Here is a 24,683-nt window from a genome sequence, read left to right on the forward strand (position 1 = left end):
AAAACAGCGTTAAAACTGTCCGTTTTGATCTGAAATTGGCATTGCAACTGTCTTCACACTGAAATGTCTGTTAAGTTGGACGTAATATCATGTTGATAAAGAAGCAATTTCTTTCATAATGAACGACACTGGAGCTCAGAATAATAGAAATGCAGATTAGGAGCCGTAATCCCAGCGGCCTCTCCGCCGAGGTGGCGCTTCGCTGATCGTATCGTTTTATATCGTCCCACAGCCTCCACGCAGCGGATTACTGCAAATAAACAGCTTTAAACGACAGCTTTAGGAAAGCTAAATGATTTTCTAATTATTATTATTATTATTATTATTATTGCGATTCTGGTTTATGTGCAGTTTATGTAACAGGCTGCTGCTGCCTCCCCTCCGGGAATTTTACTCCTTCACTGTTAATCAGAGATCCAGATGAGAAAACTTCGTATTCGGTGGGGCAGAGAACCTGGCGTAAGTGTGTGTTGCTGTAAGACTGATGCATGCTGGGTAATCCAGAGAAGCCATGGCGTTTTAACCGTTAAGAGTTACACATTCATTTTAAGTCTTCATTCATAAATGTCTCTTCCGTATGTTTGTAGATTTTGTCATCTTTCTGCATTCCAGTTGACAGTGCTGGGAATTTGTTACTGCATCTAGTATGAGTTTGTGAGTGTGTGTGTGTGTGTGTGTGTGTTGGGAAGGCTGCTTTTTTTTCGCAAAGAAGATTGTCCCCCTAAAAATTCTGCCCTGAAAAGTGCAGCAGAGGCAGTTGTGTGTAGAGCGTGTGTGTGTGTGTATAGTGTGTGTAGTGTGTGTGAATGAGAAAAAGAAACCAAGTGATAGAAGAGTCTGCTGCCAGGCAGATAAGAACCAGCGCCTCACACACACACACACACACACACACACACAGAGTGAGTTAATTCTGTACGCCTGTTCCAGTGCGCTGTACATTTGGCTTGAACGGGGATGGTGACGGGGGTGGGATCAGTGGTCCCATTCAGGCCCAGTCGTAGCCGGTCATAGCCCAGGAAGGGCGTGTCCATCAGCATCCTTCGGATCGCACTGCGCCGCGCTCGTTTCACTGAAAGCTTTCATTACAGCGGCAAGCCATTCACCATCCGGCGCTTTCTGCCCCACCCGAGCACCACGGCAGCCCCGGTGATAAAAAACTAAATTCCAGTAGGAACCACCTCAATCCTACGGTTCTGCTTCTCAGTGGTGGATCCTGAGTGCCCCTGGAGGCCACATCTTGAGCGTGGGCGGATCCTGTTCCTTTAGAGAACCGGAACTGGACCTGCGCAGCCAATCACATCAAGCGTGTAAAATGTGAGGCAAGCTCCTCCCTCTCTGCTCATCCAGGCCCGCCTCCAGAGCGTCAAGCCCTGTGTTCATGTGTAAAGAAAAAAGTGCTGATTAATTGTAAACCGAAACAAACAGTAGAGTTATGGAGTCCAAAAAAAGGACAAAAGGGGCTTCTTTTGCATGAGTAGGGTTGGCAGCTGGAAGAGAAGCTTCAAAAGCAGCATGGTGGGTGAACTGTGGATCGGGCCCGGAGTCACATGTGTGTATATGTGTATTGAATATCAGTCAAATTATGGCCCAAATGACTGGATCCGGCATCATTAACAACGTGCCCAGTCTATTCAGTTAAATGGTAGGTTTCGGTCGACCTTTTTATAAACGTTACGTGGTGGCCTAGTGGGGACAGTGGTGGCCTAGCGGTTAAGGAAGCGGCCCCGTAATCAGAAGGTTGCCGGTTCGAATCCCCATCCGCCAAGTTGCCACTGAGCAAAGCACCGTCCCCACACACTGCTCCCCTGGCACCTGTCATGGCTGCCCACTGCTCACCAAGGGTGACGGTTAAAAGCAAAGGACACATTTCCCCATGTCACCGTGTGCTGTGCTGTGTCCAACTGCGCGTTGTAGGTGGTAGCTAACAAGCAGGGAGCTAACAAAAAAAAAGATGTCATCAGTATGGAGGTCTGTCACACTTTATGTTCCACACCTGCAGCATCAAGGATTCGAGGGGCAGCAGTGATGCGAAGTAAAACACAACCAACGGGGAATTCAGTGAAGCAAAGACAGTGGGTACAGATATATTTGTGTAGTTGTTGTATTGTCATACCAGTAAAGAAACAGTATTTAACGGCGTAATCTCAGTCTCATCCTCATTAAACAGCGACTGCACTGCTTTGCATGTTTGGAAGCCATGACGGTCGGGGGAGCGACTTACAATCAGTAGTTACAGGGACAGTCCCCACCCTGGAGACACTCAGCGTTAAGTGTCTTGCTCAGGGACACGATGGTAGTAAGTGGGGTTTGAACCCGGGTCTTCTGGTTCATAGGCGAGTGTGTTACCAGCTACTACCTACCACACACTTACAGCTACTACCTACCACACTCGTGGTGTATATTCTGCAAGTTTTGTATTTGCTGTTTACAAGATTTCGCCTTTTTATTCTCATTATGAATAAAAAGCGGTATTATACCGGTATTATACAGGTATAAACAGGTACTGGTGTCAGAACTGAGACCGCTGATTCTGTGCAGAAACAGACAATCAAAACTAACTTTCCAAGCTTGATAATACAGTCCAGTAAAATAAGTAAAATAGAACCGCGGCAGTAATGACCCTCGTCCTGGCCTCGGACAGGCCTTACTGCCAGTCGGGGGTTTAACTGGTTCTGGCTTTTAGGAGCAATGTTCACCGTTAAGGAGAAACAACACGAACATTGAGCCTTTGGTGAAGGTAGTCTTCACCTGCGTACCTTCTCCGGTGTGACGTGTTATTCTGCCACGTGACTGATCCTGAATCTGTGCTTTTTATTTGCAGCTGACAAGACAACGAGGCAACCAGGACCGGGAGGCGCGGAACTTCCTGGAGGGGCGGGGCAGCTGGTGTTGTGAATCAGGCCGCAGCGGTGCCAATCACGGCTTCTTCACAACACCAGGGTCACGCGTCCTCCACACTCAGCAGCACGAGTGCCTGGGGTCACAGGTCATACAGCTTTTACACTTCCTAAATCCAGCATAAAATATGGATTTGTTCTCGGCACAGATGGTGTTTCCTGGTGCCAACACTTAATGTGGTATGTGGATAAACTGAAATAAAGTTACTAACTAAAATCCATGAAGTGATGGATTTCAATCAGGTTAATAAAGTTACTAACTGTAATCCGCGAAGTGATGGATTTCAATCAGGTTAATAAAGTTACTAACTGTAATGTGTGAAGTGATGGATTTCAATCAGGTTAATAAAGTTACTAACTGTAATCCGCGAAGTGATGGATTTCAATCAGGTTAATAAAGTTACTAACTGTAATCCGCGAAGTGATGGATTTCAATCAGGTTAATAAAGTTACTAACTGTAATGTGTGAAGTGATGGATTTCAATCAGGTTAATAAAGTTACTAACTGTAATCCGCGAAGTGATGGATTTCAATCAGGTTAATAAAGTTACTAACGGTAATCCGCGAACTGATGGATTTCAATCAGGTTAATAAAGTTACTAACTGATTTCAATCAGGTTAATAAAGTTACTAACGGTAATCCGCGAAGCAATGGATTTCAATCAGGTTAATAAAGTTACTAACTGTAATTCGTGAAGTGATGGATTTCAATCAGGTTAATAAAGTTACTAACTGTAATGTGTGAAGTGATGGATTTCAATCAGGTTAATAAAGTTACTAACGGTAATCCGTGAAGTGATGGATTTCAATCAGGTTAATAAAATTACTAACTGTAATGTGTGAAGTGATGGATTTCAATCAGGTTAATAAAGTTACTAACTGTAATCCACGAAGTGATGGATTTCAATCAGGTTAATAAAGTTACTAACTGTAATGTGTGAAGTGATGGATTTCAATCAGGTTAATAAAGTTACTAACTGATTTCAATCAGGTTAATAAAGTTACTAACGGTAATCCGCGAAGCAATGGATTTCAATCAGGTTAATAAAGTTACTAACGGTAATCCGCGAAGCAATGAATTTCAATCAGGTTAATAAAGTTACTAACTGTAATTCGTGAAGTGATGGATTTCAATCAGGTTAATAAAGTTACTAACTGTAATGTGTGAAGTGATGGATTTCAATCAGGTTAATAAAGTTACTAACTGATTTCAATCAGGTTAATAAAGTTACTAACTGTAATCCGCGAAGTGATGGATTTCAATCAGGTTAATAAAGTTACTAACTGTAATCCGCGAAGTGATGGATTTCAATCAGGTTAATAAAGTTACTAACTGTAATGTGTGAAGTGATGGATTTCAATCAGGTTAATAAAGTTACTAACGGTAATCCGCGAACTGATGGATTTCAATCAGGTTAATAAAGTTACTAACTGTAATGTGTGAAGTGATGGATTTCAATCAGGTTAATAAAGTTACTAACTGATTTCAATCAGGTTAATAAAGTTACTAACGGTAATCCGCGAAGCAATGGATTTCAATCAGGTTAATAAAGTTACTAACTGTAATTCGTGAAGTGATGGATTTCAATCAGGTTAATAAAGTTACTAACTGTAATGTGTGAAGTGATGGATTTCAATCAGGTTAATAAAGTTACTAACGGTAATCCGTGAAGTGATGGATTTCAATCAGGTTAATAAAATTACTAACTGTAATGTGTGAAGTGATGGATTTCAATCAGGTTAATAAAGTTACTAACTGTAATCCACGAAGTGATGGATTTCAATCAGGTTAATAAAGTTACTAACTGTAATGTGTGAAGTGATGGATTTCAATCAGGTTAATAAAGTTACTAACTGTAATGTGTGAAGTGATGGATTTCAATCAGGTTAATAAAGTTACTAACTGTAATCCGTGAAGTGATGGATTTCAATCAGGTTAATAAAGTTACTAACTGTAATCCACAAAGTGATGGATTTCAATCAGGTTTATGATCAGCCTGTTTTTCTTCCTTCAGTTTGTTGTTCTTCTTTCATTTTTAAATTCTTGTCCGGATTTCATTACCTTTCATTGTGAACTTTTTTCATTAGAACAAATTTATTCCCCTTTGCTTTAGCTTTGTGTTTGTTTATTTTATTATATATTAAATTTAGACTGTGTCCTGATGTTGGTGAAAATGTTCTATATTTTATAATAAAAAGCGAACATCTGAGTGTGTCCCTTGTGAATATGAAGGTTTTATTTGTGTTGCAGCATAGTCCTTCAGACATTCAGCCATTTTAATGTATAAATCTTTTCTGATTATGATATCTATCATGGGTTTAATGTATTTTACCTCTACAGCATTATCCAGAGAGCCTTACAATCAGTAGTTACAGGGACAGTCCCCCCTTGGAGACACTCAAGGTTAAGTGTCTTGCTCAGGGACACAATGGCAGCCACTAGGCTTCTACCACCATTTTGTTTCAGATTTTTTATCAACTTTATTCTTTTTTTGTAATTAAACTTTTTATTGAGTTTTATACATTTAAAGACCAAAGATATGAACACAAAAAAATAAAATAAAAAATATAGTAATAACAATCAAATTAGTTGTTATGAATAAAACATTGCAAATACAAGATGTTTATTCCAGATTATAATTTACACTGTCAAGGCATTATAGAGACATGTCAGGATCTCTGCTTTACTGATTAGTCCTCCGAGCATTTTCTCACATGCTGCATTTCAGTCATTCTCTCCTTCCACATTTTCAGGGTTGGGGGTCCTTCCACACCGTCAAAATAAGTCGGCACAAGTCCATTGTTTAAAACTCTGAAGCGGAGAGCGAGACCAGTGGACATTCCCACAAGGCATGCAACAGGGTACCTTTTTTCAAACACAAATCATCCTTACTAAAGGCCATTTTATGAAGTCTCGTTGGTGTGTAATAATATCTGTTGTGAATTTCATATTGGATAAATTTACCTCAAGCCGCCCTGATAAAGAGCCCATTTGCAGAGATGATTGACTCCCATGTTACGAATATTCTTAAGAATGTACTGCATATATTTACATATTTACATAATTACATATACGGCATATATTATACCATTTTGATGCCTTCGTGAGTAGGGATGATTATAGCAAGGAAGTTCTTTCTCCTGAGAAAACTTTATTTTTATCTTTCAAACAGTCTCTAATTTGTAAATGTCACCAAAAATGGCCAGATCGCTCCAAATTAAACTTTTCTGCCAGATCATTATAAAACATAATCTTGTTCTCTTTGTGTAAATCAGTCATTGTCCTTATGCCTTTTTTATGCCATAATGCTAAATAAATGGTGTGTTTGCCTATTGTAATTTTAGGATGCAAATTTCTGGAAATAAAGGGAAAGATTACATTTCTTATGAACCTCTTGACATAATATTTCCGTCCCTTCCTTGTCTAGTTTTTGTGCTTACACCTCCATAGGATTAAATGGGGAAGCGGACCAATTTTTAAATTAAGGGATCATTTACAATCTCTTCTCAGTTCTGGTTCCTTGTGGGCGAAGTGATTTACCTCTGTTCTCTGTTAGAGATGGCTTTGTCGATTTGTCATTTCACAAAACGAAAGTGACGTGATTGTCATTGTGAGATACTGCAGCACAGCACACGGTGACACTGTATTTAACCATCAGCCTTGGTGACAGTGGGCAGCCATGACCGGTGCCCGGGGAGCAGTGTGTGCCTCAGTGGCACCTTGACGGTTCAGGATTCGAACCGGCGACCTTCTATTTATGGGCCTGCTTCCTTACCCGCTATGCCACCACTGCCAATATTTAATATTTTTTCGAATTAGCTGAAATAAAGGAAACACAGCTCATGTTTTGAAATGGGGACACAGTCTTGATGCCTGCGCCGTGCGGTGCAGTGCTGTGCTGTCACCACCAGGCGTCGCCAGGACCCAGTGGAGCTCCCGCTTCCGGTCCGTGTGGCGCTCTGCTGCTTGTGCCTGCCGGAGTTGAGCGGGGTTGCCAAGTCCGCTTGTAGAAAGATTTTCTATCGTAATGTTTTCTACCCCCGAGTGTCGCGGACATTTGAGAGACCCCGTGTGTTGGTTCGTAGGCCGATGAAGGCGGCTGCTGTCCTACACGAACCGAGCTGAATCCAGAGACTTTTATTCTTTGTCTTCGCCTTGTTTGTTTGTCTGTTTGCTCGCGATTCCGACGGATCTGGCAACACGGAAATGACCCGTGAACGCGCTTCAAAGTCAGCGTGTAAGTGTGTACTGAGCGCTCCTCGGCCGTTATAACGCCAGGTGGGTTCGCCGGTGCCACAGTGCGGGTGTGTAGATACAGAAATTCTGTGCCGATAATCAGTCATGCCTAATTAGTCGAGAGCTGCTTTAGTGCCTGGTCATGGCGTTTTTGCGCCACATAAATCAATAAACGACGCAGTTTCAACCTCCGGTGATCACGTGACTTGTGTCCCGTCCTCTGTAGGGAGCCCCGTCCTCGGGCAGCTGACCCCGCCTGACCCCTCTCAGGCCGGCCTGGTCGGGCAGGATGTGAAGGGAGGCTGCTAGGCGCTCACTTGGGCTGCGGGGTCAGAGGTCAGGATGTCTGTGACCGCCATCCTGCGATCTGCGGTCAGGTGGGTGTCATTGGTCATCTGCACAGTAGGCAAGACGGAATGGACCCAGAGTTGCCAAACGTACGATGGTTATCGCATTTGTGCCATTGTTTTTCCCTAGGGCTGCAACTAACGATTAATAATCGATTAATCTGTCAGGGTTTTTTTTATATTGTAGAATAAATTTCCAACTCTTTATTTAGAAACAGATTTAAAATAGTTAGAAAATGCATGAACATGTTGCTCCTTGAGCGTTTATAATAATCTCCACCAGCTCCATCATTTCTCCAGCGTGTCCTGGGTTGACCTCCTGCCGGCAGGACATGACCGAAACACCTCCCCAGGGAGGCGTCCTCCTACAGGAGGCATCCTGACCAGATGCCCGATCCACCTCAACTGGAGTCCCTCCCGAATGTCTGAGATCATCACCCTATGGGGCAGTGGTGGCCTAGCGGTTAAGGATGCGGCCCCGTAACCAGAAGGTTGCCAGTTTGAATCCCGATCCGCCGAGGTGCCACTGAGCAAAGTACCGTCCCCACACACTGCTCCCCGGGCGCCTGTCATGGCTGCCCACTGCTCACTCAGGGTGATGGGTTAAATGCAGAGGACAAATTTCACTGTGTGCACCGTGTGCTGTGCTGCTGTGTATCACATGTGACACTCACTTCACTTTGAAGGCTGCACCCGTCCAATCTACGGAGGAAACTAATTTCGGCCGCTTGTTACCCAAAGCTCATTTGTACATTTACGGCGTTTATCAGACGTCCGTAGTTACAGGGACAGTCCCCCCCTGGAGACACTCAGGGTTAAGTGTCTTGCTCTGGGACACAATGGTAGTAAGTGGGGTTTGAACCTGGGTCTTCTGGTTCACAGGCGAGTGTGTTACCCACTAGGATACTACCACCCTACTACCAAGCTCATGACAATCAGTGAGGATCAGGACGTAGATCGACGGGTAAATTGAGAGCCCTGCATTCTGGCTCAGCTCCCTCTTCGCCACGACACGCCTTTCGGATCTCCTGCTCCCTTCTTCCTCACCCGAGATACTCAAGGCAGGACCTCTCTCCCGAGCTTACGTCTGCCAAACACACACTAAAATATAGGGCTGCAACAATGAATCGGTTGAATCGATTTTTATCGATTACTAAAAGAGGCGTCTGATAAATGCTGTAAATGTAAATGTTTACCCGTCATCCAGCTTGACAAGCATGACAAGTTAGCGTTAGCGCGTTAATAACAGTAGTAAAGCGGGGGTGCTATAAGTTACTTTGCATTAAAAGACTAAAGACATGTTTTTATTCACTTGCCTTTTTTGGACCATTCATTTTTCAATCTGTTGTCATGTATAGATACACTGCAAAAAAAGCTTTTCTTACCTAGTAATTTTGTCTTGTTTCCAGCCCAATATCTAAAGAATCTTAAATCAAGATTACTAGACAAGAAAAATGGCATGAGAAAATTAAGTGATGCTTAAAACTCCTGTTTGAGATTATATCTCATTAAGATTAGTTTTCTTACCCAATTGGCAGATAATTTTGCTTGTTTTAAATAAACAATCACTTAATTTTGAGATGTTTTTTTCAGAAAACAAGACAATTTCTTATACTATTTCATGTGTCTAGTAAATGTATCTTAATTTAAGATTTTTTAGAGATTTGGACTGAAATCAGGACAAAACTACTAAATTAGAAAATCATTTTTTGCAGTGTGTGTGTGTGTGTGTCAGTGTGAGAGTTTGTGAGTGTGTGCGTCTGCGAGTGTGTGCAACATGTTTTTGCACTTTCTAAAGATTTTGGTTCTGTTTTTGAATAAAGGGTTGGAAATGAATGCTTTTCTTGTTTTTTTGTTTTTTTTTATCCGATTCTACAACAGATTAATCGATTATTAAAATAATCGTTAGTTGCAGCCCTACTAAAATACAAGCTGCCAGAACAATAAATAATTTACAAAAAAAAATAAGAACAATACAAATCTGAAAATTTTACAGGATTTGCTTGAATGTCAGAACTTGTTGTCTACACTACACTGGACACCCACAAACTCTCACACTGACACACACACACACACTCTCACTTTGTCTGACGAGCTGGCTGTTTTGTGGCGTGTCAGAGCAGACGCGTGACGCCTGGACAGAGCAGGTGCGGTGGACCAGGTGTCACGTGCAGAAAGAGAAGCCCACGTAACGTGTGGTCACTTTGACCACTGCTTACTGCCTGCGGCCACTGGCGCCACTTTTTTCATTAGAATGCGTGTTCTTAGCCTTTTACTACGCGTATCTTTCCTCTACCAATGCTCGCTCATTTTTTATTTTTGCTCCGCCCTGTCTGTAAGGCGGCGAATGCAGGCATCAGTGCGCGAGAGAGACCGATTTCATAATCGAATGTCTCACGACACAACGAATCGATTAACAATTTTGTTGCCGACTCTTAGTAATCGATTTTTAACGATTGCATCGATTGGTTGTTGCAGCCCTAGTACGGTGTACGATCAGTAATTCCAACAATCTCGTACTCTGTGATAATTTTATCAGCACGACCAGGTACGGATCTCAGTTCTCATCTGGCTTATTGATGCACAGCAGCGTCACGCGCCTTTACAGCCAATCAATGCACGATGTGTCCATTCATAGTTTTGATGCCTTCAGTGAGAATCTACCAACGTAAATGGTCATGAAAATAAAGAAAACACGTTGAATGAGAAGGTGTCCAAACATTTGTCCTGTACTGTGAATTTCACCTTTAATTCACAAATACAGTTCTTTTTTGTTATCATCTGTGTTGTTATAATCGGAATAACCTTAAACTGCTGAGGATACGAAACATCTAAGGATCTCACAGAGGGTTGCTAGATGCTGTTCTTATGTTCTCATGCAGAGCCGAGAACAGACATGTCGTGACGCACATCATCCCGAAGAGGGCGCTCTCCGGCGCCGAGGCCGTCAACGCGCTGAGACCCTTTTATTTCGCCGTCCACCCGGACTTCTTCGGCCAGCATCCAAAAGAACGTGTGAGTTGCCTGCTCCGCTCGGGTTCTTCTGGTCGAATCACAGAACCGTCTAGAACAAATTCCAGTGATGTTTCTACATTTAAAAGAATATATAGAATTCACTCCTGGGATTCCATGAAAGTTCTGATTCTCGGGTGCAATGTGTTTGAATTCATGGGGTGGTAGTAGTAATAGTAATAGTAGTAGGGTGGTAGTAGTAATAGTAATGGTAGTATGGGGTGGTAGTATTAATAGTAGTACTAGTAATAGTAGTATGGGGTGGTAGTAGTAATAGTAATAGTAGTATGGGGTGGTAGTAGTAATAGTAATAGTAGTATGGGGTGGTAGGTCTTATCTTCGTCCTAGTACCTCGTAGTATGGGTGGTCGTAGTTCGTCGTAGGGTGGTCGTAGTCGTCATGGTCGTCTGGGGTGGTCGTTCTTCCTCGTCGTCCTCGTCCTCGTCGTCTGGGGTGGTCGTCTCTCGTAGGCGTAGTCGTCTGGGGTGGTCGTCGTCCCGTCCTCGTAGTATGGGGTGGTAGTTAGTAGTAGTAGTAGTATGGGGTGGCAGTAGTAATAGTAGTATGGGGTGGTTGTAGTAATAGTAATAGTAGTATGGGGTGGTAGTAGTAATAGTAGTAGTAGTAGTAGTATGGGGTGGTAGTAGTAATAGTAGTATGGGGTGGTAGTAGTAATAGTAATAGTAGTAGGGTGGTAGTAGTAATAGTAGTAATAGTAGTAGTAGTAGTAGTATGGGGTGGTAGTAGCCTAGTGGGTAACACACTCGCCTATGAACCAGAAGACCCAGGTTCAAATCCCACTTACTACCATTGTGTCCCTGAGCAGGACACTTAACCCTGAGTGTCTCCAGGGGGACTGTCCCTGTAACTACTGACTGTAAGTCGCTCTGGATAAGCGTGTCTGGTAAATGCCCTGGTAAATGTAAATGAATTGTAGATTTTGCTCAGCGTAAGGTAAACGTCACCTTTAACACGCGTTTCAGGAAGTGAACGAAAACTCGCTGAAAAGACTGAACGGATACCTGGAAAGCCTTCAGAAGCCGGGAGGCCGGCCTGTCCGGCCAACGAGGCTGACCTTTTACGTGCGGGAAACGCAGGCCCAGGGGGACGAGGAGAGAAAAGCAGCAGGTACGTCCGTCCGTCCCCTGGTAGACGGCAGCGCCGGCTCTTCTCCGAGTGAGGCGGGTCCCCTCGTTCCGCATCCAGGCTTCCGCCCGGTGACCTTCACCCTGCAGACGCGGGACGTGCTGAGCACGGTGGTGGACGTGCTCCGGTCCTGCAGCCTGTCCGTGGAGCACGTGCAGGCCCTGCAGAGCGGCAGCGGTTCCGGAGCCGCGGCCGCGCGGCCCTTTTACAGGCCCATCAAGTGGGACAAGACGTACTACGCCTTCACCGGTTTCCGGGACCCGGAACAGGAGCTGGAGCAAGCCCGGCGAGTGGAACCGGCGCTGAGGTACTCGCCTGTAATCGAATTGATATAAAGCGAGGAGCAGTTAGAAGTCACATGTCCAGAGTTTTAGATCGAACCCTTCGTTCCCATGCTGGTAAACTGGCTTCAGTTAGCGGGATCTGTCTGTCTGGGGGGGCAGTGGTGGCCCCGTAATCAGAAGGTTGCCGGTTCGAATCCCGATCCGCCAAGGTGCCACTGAGCGCCTGTCATGGTGCCCACTGCTCACTCAGGGTGATGGTTAAATGCAGAGGACAAATTTCACTATGTGCACCGTGTGCTGTGCTGCCGCGCATCACGTGTGACAATCACTTCGCTTTGATTAATGAATGAACCGTTTCTGGCAGCGTCTGGCTGCGGGACAACGAGGCGGGCGCCAGTCAGAAGCAGAGTGCCAGTCTGCCCAGGAGAGAGGAGCTGGAGAGGCTGAAGACGGAGCTGCGTGAGAAGCTGGGACTCGGGGACATCAGGTGTGTCCTCGCTCTGGCGGTCCCGCTGTCAGCCGCCCGGAACGTGACTGTGGTTTCTGCGCCCCGCAGGTGGCAGCGTTGCTGGGACGTGTCCCACCGCTGCTGTCAGCTGCAGAGCCTGGCGCGCCTGTCCCTTCAGAACCCCGAGGCGCTGCTCAACCTGCGAGGTACAAGCCAGGGGGCGCCGTCTGGGTGTGATGGGGGACGCTTTACAGAATTTAAGATGCAACGATGGTTCTCCGCCCGGGTTCCGTTCGTTTGTACCGCTACATGGCTAAATGCATATGGCTAAAAAGGGCTGAATATAGTATTTATTAATCTGGTACGCGACAGAAGAGCTCCTTCCGAGTGACAAATCGCATTTTAATCACAGGACACACGATTCTGTACAGCGACCAATCAGGGATGAACGCGTCAGGATACGTCATGCTGGGAAACACTGATGTGCACCATCACTGGGCCAGAGTAAGGACTCAAGTGTGTGTGTGTGTATACGCCACATTGTTTATGTTGTGTGTGTGTGTGTGTATATGCCACATTGTTTATGTTGTGTGTGTGTGTGTATACGCCACATTGTTTATGTTGTGTGTGTGTGTGTATATGCCACATTGTTTATGTTGTGTGTGTGTGTGTATACGCCACATTGTTTATGTTGTGTGTGTGTGTATATGCCACATTGTTTGTTGTGTGTGTGTGTGTATACGCCACATTGTTTATGTGTGTGTGTGTGTGTGTATACGCCGCATTGTTTATGTTGTGTGTGTGTGTGTATATGCCACATTGTTTGTTGTGTGTGTGTGTATACGCCACATTGTTTATGTTGTGTGTGTGTGTGTATACGCCACATTGTTTATGTTGTGTGTGTGTATATGCCACATTGTTTGTTGTGTGTGTGTGTATACGCCACATTGTTTATGTTGTGTGTGTGTGTGTGTGTATACGCCACATTGTTTATGTTGTGTGTATGTATACGCCACATTGTTTATGTTGTGTGTGTGTGTGTTAGTGTGTGTATACGCCGCATTGTTTATGTTGTGTGTGTGTATATGCCACATTGTTTGTTGTGTGTGTGTGTGTATACGCCACATTGTTTATGTTGTGTGTGTGTGTGTGTATACGCCGCATTGTTTATGTTGTGTGTGTGTGTGTATATGCCACATTGTTTGTTGTGTGTGTGTGTGTGTGTGTGTATACGCCGCATTGTTTATGTTGTGTGTGTGTGTGTATACGCCACTTTGTTTATGTTGTGTGTGTGTGTATATGCCACATTGTTTGTTGTGTGTGTGTGTGTGTATACGCCGCATTGTTTATGTTGTGTGTGTGTGTTAGTGTGTGTATACGGCGCATTGTTTATGTTGTGTGTCTGTGTGTTAGTGTGTGTATACGCCACATTGTTAATGTTGTGTGTGTGTGTGTATATGCCACATTGTTTGTTGTGTGTGTGTGTATACGCCACATTGTTTATGTTGTGTGTGTGTGTGTGTATACGCCACATTGTTTATGTTGTGTGTGTGTGTGTGTATACGCCACTTTGTTTATGTTGTGTGTGTGTGTGTGTATACGCCACATTGTTTATGTTGTGTGTGTGTGTGTATACGCCACTTTGTTTATGTTGTGTGTGTGTGTGTGTATACGCCACATTGTTTATGTTGTGTGTGTGTGTGTGTGTATACGCCGCATTGTTTATGTTGTGTGTGTGTGTGTGTATACGCCACATTGTTTATGTTGTGTGTGTGTGTATATGCCACATTGTTTGTTGTGTGTGTGTGTGTATATGCCACATTGTTTATGTGTTGTGTTGTGTGTGTGTATACGCCACATTGTTATGTTGTGGTGTGTTGTGTATATGCCACATTGTTGTTTTTTGTGTGTGTGTATACGCCACATTGTTTATGTTGTGTTGTGTGTGTGTGTATACGCCACATTGTTTATGTTGTGTGTGTGTGTGTATACGCCATATTGTTTATGTTGTGTGTGTGTATACGCCACATTGTTTATGTTGTGTGTGTGTGAGAGTGTGTTTATACGCCGCATTGTTTATGTTGTGTGTGTGTGTATATGCCACATTGTTTGTTGTGTGTGTGTGTGTATACGCCACATTGTTTATGTTGTGTGTGTGTGTGTGTGTTACGCCGCATGTTTATGTTGTGTGTGTGTGTGTATATGCCACATTGTTTGTTGTGTGGTGTGTGTGTGTATACGCCACATTGTTTATGTTGTGTGTGTGTGTGTATACGCCACACTTGTTTATGTTGTGGTGTGTGTATACGCACATTGTTTGTTGTGTGTGTGTGTATACGCCACATTGTTTATGTTGTGTGTGTGTGTGTATACGCCACATTGTTTATGTTGTGTGTATGTATAGCCACATTGTTTATGTTTGTGTGTGTGTGTGTTAGTGTGTGTATACGCCGCATTGTTTATGTTGTGTGTGTGTATATGCCACATTGTTTGTTGTGTGTGTGTGTATACGCCACATTGTTTATGTTGTGTGTGTGTGTGTGTGTGTGTATACGCCGCATTGTTTATGTTGTGTGTGTGTGTGTATATGCCACATTGTTTGTTGTGTGTGTGTGTGTGTGTGTATACGCCGCATTGTTTATGTTGTGTGTGTGTGTGTATACGCCACTTTGTTTATGTTGTGTGTGTGTGTATATGCCACATTGTTTGTTGTGTGTGTGTGTGTGTATACGCCGCATTGTTTATGTTGTGTGTGTGTGTGTGTGTATACGCCACATTGTTTATGTTGTGTGTGTGTGTGTTAGTGTGTGTATACGGCGCATTGTTTATGTTGTGTGTCTGTGTGTTAGTGTGTGTATACGCCACATTGTTAATGTTGTGTGTGTGTGTGTATATGCCACATTGTTTGTTGTGTGTGTGTGTATACGCCACATTGTTTATGTTGTGTGTGTGTGTGTATACGCCACATTGTTTATGTTGTGTGTGTGTGTATATGCCACATTGTTTGTTGTGTGTGTGTGTATACGCCACATTGTTTATGTTGTGTGTGTGTGTGTGTGTATACGCCACATTGTTTATGTTGTGTGTGTGTGTGTATACGCCATATTGTTTATGTTGTGTGTGTGTATACGCCTTATTGTTTATGTTGTGTGTGTGTGAGAGTGTGTTTATACGCCGCATTGTTTATGTTGTGTGTGTGTGTGTATATGCCACATTGTTTGTTGTGTGTGTGTGTGTATACGCCACATTGTTTATGTTGTGTGTGTGTGTGTGTATACGCCGCATTGTTTATGTTGTGTGTGTGTGTATATGCCACATTGTTTGTTGTGTGTGTGTGTATACGCCACATTGTTTATGTTGTGTGTGTGTGTGTATACGCCACATTGTTTATGTTGTGTGTGTGTGTATACGCCACATTGTTTGTTGTGTGTGTGTGTATACACCACATTGTTTATGTTGTGTGTGTGTGTGTATACGCCACATTGTTTATGTTGTGTGTATGTATACGCCACATTGTTTATGTTGTGTGTGTGTGTGTTAGTGTGTGTATACGCCGCATTGTTTATGTTGTGTGTGTGTATATGCCACATTGTTTGTTGTGTGTGTGTGTGTATACGCCACATTGTTTATGTTGTGTGTGTGTGTGTGTGTATACGCCGCATTGTTTATGTTGTGTGTGTGTGTGTATATGCCACATTGTTTGTTGTGTGTGTGTGTATACGCCGCATTGTTTATGTTGTGTGTGTGTGTGTATACGCCACTTTGTTTATGTTGTGTGTGTGTGTATATGCCACATTGTTTGTTGTGTGTGTGTGTGTGTATACGCCGCATTGTTTATGTTGTGTGTGTGTGTGTGTATACGCCACATTGTTTATGTTGTGTGTGTGTGTGTTAGTGTGTGTATACGGCGCATTGTTTATGTTGTGTGTCTGTGTGTTAGTGTGTGTATACGCCACATTGTTAATGTTGTGTGTGTGTATATATGCCACATTGTTTGTTGTGTGTGTGTGTATACGCCACATTGTTTATGTTGTGTGTGTGTGTGTATACGCCACATTGTTTATGTTGTGTGTGTGTGTGTGTATACGCCACTTTGTTTATGTTGTGTGTGTGTGTGTGTATACGCCACATTGTTTATGTTTGTGTGTGTGTGTGTATACGCCACTTTGTTTATGTTGTGTGTGTGTGTATACGCCGCATTGTTTATGTTGTGTGTGTGTGTGTGTATATGCCGCATTGTTTATGTTGTGTGTGTGTATACGCCACAATTGTTATGTTGTGTGTGTGTATAAGCCGCATTGTTTATGTTGTGTGTGTGTATACGCCACATTGTTTGTTGTGTGTGTGTGTGTGTGTGTGTATACGCCGCATTGTTTATGTTGTGTGTGTGTGTGTGTGTATATACGCCGCATTGTTTATGTTGTGTGTGTGTATACGCCACATTGTTTATGTTGTGTGTTGTGTGTGTGTGTGTATACGCCACATTGTTTATGTTGTGTGTGTGTGTGTGTATACGCCACATTGTTTGTTGTGTGTGTGTGTGTGTGTGTGTGTATACGCCACATTGTTTATGTTGTGTGTGTGTGTGTGTGTATACGCCGCATTGTTTATGTTGTGTGTGTGTATACGCGACATTGTTTATGGTGTGTGTGTGTGTGTATACGCGACATTGTTTATGTTGTGTGTGTGTGTGTGTGTATACGCCACATTGTTTATGTTGTGTGTGTGTGTGTGTGTGTATACGCCGCATTGTTTATGTTGTGTGTGTGTATACGCCGCATTGTTTATGTTGTGTGTGTGTATACGCGACATTGTTTATGTTGTGTGTGTGTGTGTATACGCCGCATTGTTTATGTTGTGTGTGTGTATACGCCGCATTGTTTATGTTGTGGTGTGTGTGTGTGTGTGTGTATACGCCGCATTGTTTATGTTGTGTGTGTGTGTGTGTATACGCCGCATTGTTTATGTTGTGTGTGTGTGTGTGTATACGCCGCATTGTTTATGTTGTGTGTGTGTATACGCGACATTGTTTATGTTGTGTGTGTGTGTGTGTATACGCCGCATTGTTTATGTTGTGTGTGTGTATACGCCGCATTGTTTATGTTGTGTGTGTGTATACGCGACATTGTTTATGTTGTGTGTGTGTGTGTGTATACGCCGCATTGTTTATGTTGTGTGTGTGTATACGCCGCATTTGTTTTATGTTGTGTGTGTGTGTGTATACGCCGCATTGTTTATGTTGTGTGTGTGTGTGTGTGTATACGCCGCATTGTTTATGTTGTGTGTGTGTGTGTATACGCCACATTGTTTATGTTGTGTGTGTGTGTATACGCCACATTGTTTGTTGTGTGTGTGTGTATACACCACATTGTTTATGTTGTGTGTGTGTGTGTATACGCTACATTGTTTATGTTGTGTGTATGTATACGCCACATTGTTTATGTTGTGTGTGTGTGTGTTAGTGTGTGTATACGCCGCATTGTTTATGTTGTGTGTGTGTATATGCCACATTGTTTGTTGTGTGTGTGTGTGTATACGCCACATTGTTTATGTTGTGTGTGTGTGTGTATACGCCGCATTGTTTATGTTGTGTGTGTGTGTGTATATGCCACATTGTTTGTTGTGTGTGTGTATACGCCGCATTGTTTATGTTGTGTGTGTGTGTGTATACGCCACTTTGTTTATGTTGTGTGTGTGTGTATATGCCACGTTGTTTGTTGTGTGTGTGTGTGTGTATACGCCACATTGTTTATGTTGTGTGTGTGTGTGTATACGCCACATTGTTTATGTTGTGTGTGTGTGTGTGTATACGCCACTTTGTTTATGTTGTGTGTGTGTGTGTGTATACGCCACATTGTTTATGTTGTGTGTGTGTGTGTATACGCCACTTTGTTTATGTTGTGTGTGTGTGTATACGCCGCATTGTTTATGTTGTGTGTGTGTGTGTGTATATGCCGCATTGTTTATGTTGTGTGTGTGTATACGCCACATTGTTTATGTTGTGTGTGTGTATAAGCCGCATTGTTTATGTTGTGTGTGTGTATACGCCACATTGTTTGTTGTGTGTGTGTGTGTGTATACGCCGCATTGTTTATGTTGTGTGTGTGTGTGTGTATATACGCCGCATTGTTTATGTTGTGTGTGTGTATACGCCACATTGTTTATGTTGTGTGTGTGTGTGTGTGTATACGCCGCATTGTTTATGTTGTGTGTGTGTATACGCTGCATTGTTTATGTTGTGTGTGTGTATACGCGACATTGTTTATGTTGTGTGTGTGTGTGTGTGTATACGCCGCATTGTTTATGTTGTGTGTGTGTATACGCCGCATTGTTTATGTTGTGTGTGTGTATACGCCACATTGTTTGTTGTGTGTGTGTGTGTGTGTGTATACGCCACATTGTTTATGTTGTGTGTGTGTGTGTGTATACGCCACATTGTTTGTTGTGTGTGTGTGTGTGTGTGTGTATACGCCACATTGTTTATGTTGTGTGTGTGTGTGTGTGTATACGCCGCATTGTTTATGTTGTGTGTGTGTATACGCGACATTGTTTATGGTGTGTGTGTGTGTGTATACGCGACATTGTTTATGTTGTGTGTGTGTGTGTGTATACGCCACATTGTTTATGTGTGTGTGTGTGTGTGTGTATACGCCGCATTGTTTATGTTGTGTGTGTGTATACGCCGCATTGTTTATGTTGTGTGTGTGTATACGCGACATTGTTTATTGTGTGTGTGTGTGTGTATACGCCGCATTGTTTATGTTGTGTGTGTGTATACGCCGCATTGTTTATGTTGTGTGTGTGTGTGTATACGCCGCATTGTTTATGTTGTGTGTGTGTGTGTGTGTGTATACGCCGCATTGTTTATGTTGTGTGTGTGTATACGCCGCATTGTTTATGTTGTGTGTGTGTATACGCCGCATTGTTTATGTTGTGTGTGTGTATACGCGACATTGTTTATGTTGTGTGTGTGTGTGTGTATACGCCGCATTGTTTATGTTGTGTGTGTGTATACGCCGCATTGTTTATGTTGTGTGTGTGTATACGCCGCATTGTTTATGTGTGTGTGTGTATACGCGACATTGTTTATGTTGTGTGTGTGTATACGCCACATTGTTTATGTTGTGTGTGTGTGTGTGTGTGTGTTTATACGCCACATTGTTTATGTTGTGTGTGTGTGTGTGTGTGTGTGTGTGTGTGTAGCTCTTTGAAAGGCTGCCCAGTTACTGCGGCCTGTTCCAGCAGACGGAGTGTCTGAAGGAGCAGATCAGCCTGCTGCTGGGCGGAGTCCAGGTGGTCCACGTGGAGCGGCTGGGGCCGGTTCTGCCGCTGGAGGAACATTACGCCGCCCTCAGCGCCTTCCAGAACAGGCTCCTCCCCCAGCGCCTGGTGCTCCACCCCCGCAGCCTGCAGGGTCTCACCATGACCCTGGAGAAGTAAGTGTGCGCGTGTGTGCGCGTCGGGCGTGGCTCCGTGTTCTCGGATCACCGTCGCCGCCTGTTCCCACAGTGACCGTACCCGTCCCAGCCTGCACGAGTTGGGTCACTTCATCATCCCCACGGCGTCCGACCCCGCCCAGCTGCGCAGCTTCCTCCAGAGCAGGGCGCAGGAGGCTCGCAAACGCATGAAGAGCAGGAAGGAGTGAGTGTTGGGTTTTTTAAATAAATCTGTGACGATGACATGAATGCCATCTCACACAAAGACAGATCGACAAAGATAAAAATAGAAAAAACTGTGCACACACAGACAAAAGGCAGAGCTTTGTTTGGATATGGAACCTGTGCGACATCTCGCGACATCACTTTATATGGATTTATTATTATGGCCCCGCGATACGCAGTGCTGATGACACGTAAACTGCACATCCCATAATGCAGTGCGCGATTTGGTGCCAAACCGAATCTCCCTACGCACCACACTTTGGTGACTTTGAAGCAGGAAACGTGGAAACAGCTCCTGTAGATGAAAGTGACCTCATTGTGAAACACTGCAGCGCAGCACACGGTGAGACGGTGAATCGTGTCCTCTGCATTTAACCACCACCCTTGGTGAGCAGTGAGCGGCCATGACAGGCGCCCGGGGAGCAGTGTGTGGGGACGATGGCACCTCAGTGGCACCTTGGTGGATCGGGATTCGAACCGACAACCTTCTGATTACGGGGCCGCTTCCTTAACCACTAGGCCACCTCTGATCCAGACTCAGGCTAAAGGTTGCGGTCGCCAAGGCAACTGAAGCGCTGCATTGTGGGACGTGTAGTTTGTGTTGCGTGCGGGCCATAATAATAGATCTATACAGGGAGTGCAGAATTATTAGGCTAATGAGTATTTTGTCCACATCATCTTCTTCATGCATGTTGTCTTACTCCAAGCTGTATAGGCTCGAAAGCCTACTACCAATTAAGCATATTAGGTGATGTGCATCTCTGTAATGAGAAGGGGTGTGGTCTAATGACATCAACACCCTATATCAGGTGTGCATAATTATTAGGCAACTTCCTTTCCTTTGGCAAAATGGGTCAAAAGAAGGACTTGACAGGCTCAGAAAAGTCAAAAATAGTGAGATATCTTGCAGAGGGATGCAGCACTCTTAAAATTGCAAAGCTTCTGAAGCGTGATCATCGAACAATCAAGCGTTTGAACTGAGAAAAGTCAAGCGTGCAGCTGCCAAGATGCCACTTGCCACCAGTTTGGCCATATTTCAGAGCTGCAACATCACTGGAGTGCCCAAAAGCACAAGGTGTGCAATACTCAGAGACATGGCCAAGGTAAGAAAGGCTGAAAGACGACCACCACTGAACAAGACACACAAGCTGAAACGTCAAGACTGGGCCAAGAAATATCTCAAGACTGATTTTTCTAAGGTTTTATGGACTGATGAAATGAGACTGAGTCTTGATGGGCCAGATGGATGGGCCCGTGGCTGGATTGGAAAACGGCAGAGAGCTCCAGTCCGACTCAGACGCCAGCAAGGTGGAGGTGGAGTACTGGTTTGGGCTGGTATCATCAAAGATGAGCTTGTGGGACCTTTTCGGGTTGAGGATGGAGTCAAGCTCAACTCCCAGTACTACTGCCAGTTTCTGGAAGACACCTTCTTCAAGCAGTGGTACAGGAAGAAGTCTGCATCCTTCAAGAAAAACATGATTTTCATGCAGGACAATGCTCCATCACACGTGTCCAAGTACTCCACAGCGTGGCTGGCAAGAAAGGGTATAAAAGAAGAAAAACTAATGACATGGTCTCCTTGTTCACCTGATCTGAGCCCCATTGAGAACTGTGGTCCATCATCAAATGTGAGATTTACAAGGAGGGAAAACAGTACACCTCTCTGAACAGTGTCTGGGAGGCTGTGGTTGCTGCTGCACGCAATGTTGATGGTGAACAGATCAAAACACTGACAGAATCCATGGATGGCAGGCTTTTGAGTGTCCTTGCAAAGAAAGGTGGCTATATTGGTCGCTGATTTGTTTTTGTTTTGTTTTTGAATGTCAGAAATGTATATTTGTGAATGTGGAGATGTTATATTGGTTTCACTGGTAAAAATAAATAGTTGAAATGGGTATATATTTGTTTTTTGTTAAGTTGCCTAATAATTATGCACAGTAATAGTCACCTGCACACACAGATATCCCCCTAAAATAGCAAAAAATAAAAACAAACTAAAAACTACTTCCAAAAACATTCAGCTTTGATATTAATGAGTTTTTTGGGTTTATTGAGAACATGGTTGTTGTTCAATAATAAAATTATTCCTCAAAAATACAACTTGCCTAATAATTCTGCACTCCCTGTATAAAGTGCTGTGGGGGGAATGACGCCCCCTGGTTTAGAGGATGGATTTCTATCTGAAGGTCCTTGTATGAAGTCTTCTCTGCTGCGATGGCGGATGTGTTTCTCCAGGCTGGAGGCTGAGGAGCAGGCCGTGGTGGAGCGCTGTGTGCGGAGACTCTCTCTCTCGGTCCTGACCAAGGAGCCCAGCGTGTCCAGCAGCCAGATGATCCAGTGCTGCAGGCGGCTGCTGGATGAGTGTTCGCCGCATGTCCAGGGCCTTCGGCTCCGCGTCTCACACTTCTATTCAGTCGTGCAGGACGGGGACCTCTGCATCCCGTGGGACTGGAAGAGCTGAGGGCCGACGCACACACTCACACACTAGATCACGTTCTTACCCTGCTGAAGAACTCGTCTTGATGTCTTCAGTAACGTCCTGCAGGCTGAACAGAGAAAGTTCCTGTAGGTTCTGCATCTAGGACCTTCGTGGAGGACAGCGCTGGTCCTCCTGCCAAAAGCAGGTCTGAACTGGTGGATGATGGGTGGATCATGATGAAAGTGAATTGAATTGTTTAGATCATCTGCAGTTGGAGGTCTTCAGCAGTGGGTGGTGCTGTTGTCTCTCCGGAGGAAATACACTAAATGGACGTTACCCACATGAATCATTAAAAACGGCTCGTACGCGTCGATGTCGGGTTGGTTTCTGCAGCCTCCTCTCCTCTTTTGTCTGTGGGAATTTTCGCCCATTTCTCCAGAACAGAAGTTGGGGTCCTAGTGAACCGGAATTGATCTCTTCATCGATGGTAACTTGAAAGCACGTTGTAAGTCGCTCTGGATAAGGGCGTCTGCCAAATGCCGTAAATGTAATTTGTCTTCTTGTGCTCGGGTTCAGAAGTTGGACATTCTGGTCAGTGGGATCAAGGTTTGGTTCCTAAACCACTCACACAGCTGAAATCATGTAAAAAAAAAAATTACTAACTACATATTCTGCAGTTCTTCTGTCCACTTACTGTAAAAACAGCATGTTGGTGCTGAAGATCATTTCCTGATGCCGGGTGTTAATGGTCATTTCGAAATGTTTATATACCTACACGACCAGGCAAACGTCTGGACGCCCCTTCTCTGTGGCAGGTACGGGGACGAAGATGGAGCCATGTTGAAGCGGCATTTGACGAATCTGTCTTTTCCTCTTCTTACCTTCATGGCTGCTTTGTTCACTATCGTTGCTGTGAGGCGGGGACGTACACGTCAAAAATTTAAACCAAAAAAAAACCTGAAGAAAAACAAAATATGGCGCCGTGGCCAAATTAGACATGAATTAACATACGTATTTAAGAAAGACACAGATTCACCAACCTGACCCTGACACACGAAGCCCCTCTCCTTACTACTCTGTCCCGTCAAAATACACCCCACCATCGTCTCATAATTGGGTGAGCTCAATTTGGAGGGGGGGGGTCATCAATCACCCCCCCACATCAGACCCCCTTTTCCCCGGTCCCAAGATAGCCAATAACGGCATCGTTCTCCCAGGGCGGGTGTATGACGGGGTGTATGCGTAACGGCCAAAAGAGTGGCGCTGAGGCAGTGGGTACCTCACTGTTCACTAGGATGAATTTATTTATTCATAAATTAATAAATGAAAATGAATGGTAACATACGGTGTGTTGTGCAGGTAACAGACGTAACCACGGGGTACATTTACAACACACTTTACACAGACATCATCACGAGATGCTCATTAAACTGCTGCCATCACAACAGAAGCTCCCTGCAAATCTTCCAACTTTTCGTTCATTACATGACCTCACGTCTTTTATTTCATAGCCTGCGTCTTCAGTTTTGTTCTATGATGTTTAAAAAAAAAAAAAAAGTCAAAAGTTTGGACGCCCCCCGCTCATATTTTTATATATATATATACACACACACACACACACACACACACACACACACACACACACACACAGGAGTGGGGGGCGTCCAAACTTTTGACTGGTAGTGTAGATGCCACGCCCATATATGGCATAAAAAACATGAAAGTGAAGTGATTGTCATTGTGATACACAGCACACGGTGCACACAGTGAAATGTGTCCTCTGTATTTAACCATCCTCCTTAGTGAGCAGTGGGCACCATGACAGGCGCCCGGGGAGCAGTATGTGGGGACGGTGCTCCGTGGCACCTCGGCGGCACCTTGGTGGATCGAGATTCGAACCGGCAACTTTCTGACTGCTTTTTTAACCGCTAGGCCACAAATGCCCCAGTTGACCACATGTGATGCCGTACCTCTGTGTCAGTAGTCTGATTTGAGGAATTAACTTCTAAATGATAATCTGAACTGGTGGCGTGACTCGGACAGGTTCTGGTCCCGTGTTGTATTTACAGAACATCGGTGCGGTCGGTCCGAGCGTCTAAAGCAGCGCGGCACTCGGCGGCTTCAGGATCGGTGGTACCCTGGCAGAGCCATGCGGGCTCATTCGGGGCCTTTTCAAGCAGGATTAATGGCCTGCCGGTGAGTTTTCCATTGACTGGCGTTAATCTTTCCTTC

General features: G+C 44.3%; 1 protein-coding gene across 3 annotated transcripts; it reads left to right on the forward strand.

The window, feature by feature from the left end:
- Positions 1–7,067: 7,067 nt before the first annotated feature.
- Positions 7,068–24,046, forward strand: tcaim (T cell activation inhibitor, mitochondrial). Of its 3 annotated transcripts, XM_028982114.1 has the most exons (11): positions 7,068–7,176; positions 7,361–7,511; positions 10,364–10,496; positions 11,477–11,621; positions 11,700–11,946; positions 12,288–12,410; positions 12,480–12,577; positions 12,784–12,875; positions 19,575–19,807; positions 19,881–20,012; positions 22,268–24,046. In XM_028982114.1, the coding sequence occupies exons 2-11, from the start codon at positions 7,477–7,479 to the stop codon at positions 22,491–22,493; spliced, it is 1,464 nt and encodes a 487-aa protein (XP_028837947.1). In that variant the 5' UTR covers positions 7,068–7,176; positions 7,361–7,476; the 3' UTR covers positions 22,494–24,046. The 3 variants fall into 3 exon arrangements, with proteins under 3 accessions (XP_028837947.1, XP_028837945.1, XP_028837946.1); XM_028982112.1 differs by having other exon boundaries at positions 11,477–11,946; XM_028982113.1 differs by having other exon boundaries at positions 7,135–7,202; positions 11,477–11,946.
- Positions 24,047–24,683: the final 637 nt, after the last annotated feature.

This window comes from Denticeps clupeoides, chromosome 5 (assembly GCF_900700375.1).
Source record: "Denticeps clupeoides chromosome 5, fDenClu1.1, whole genome shotgun sequence".
Taxonomy (NCBI): domain Eukaryota; kingdom Metazoa; phylum Chordata; class Actinopteri; order Clupeiformes; family Denticipitidae; genus Denticeps; species Denticeps clupeoides.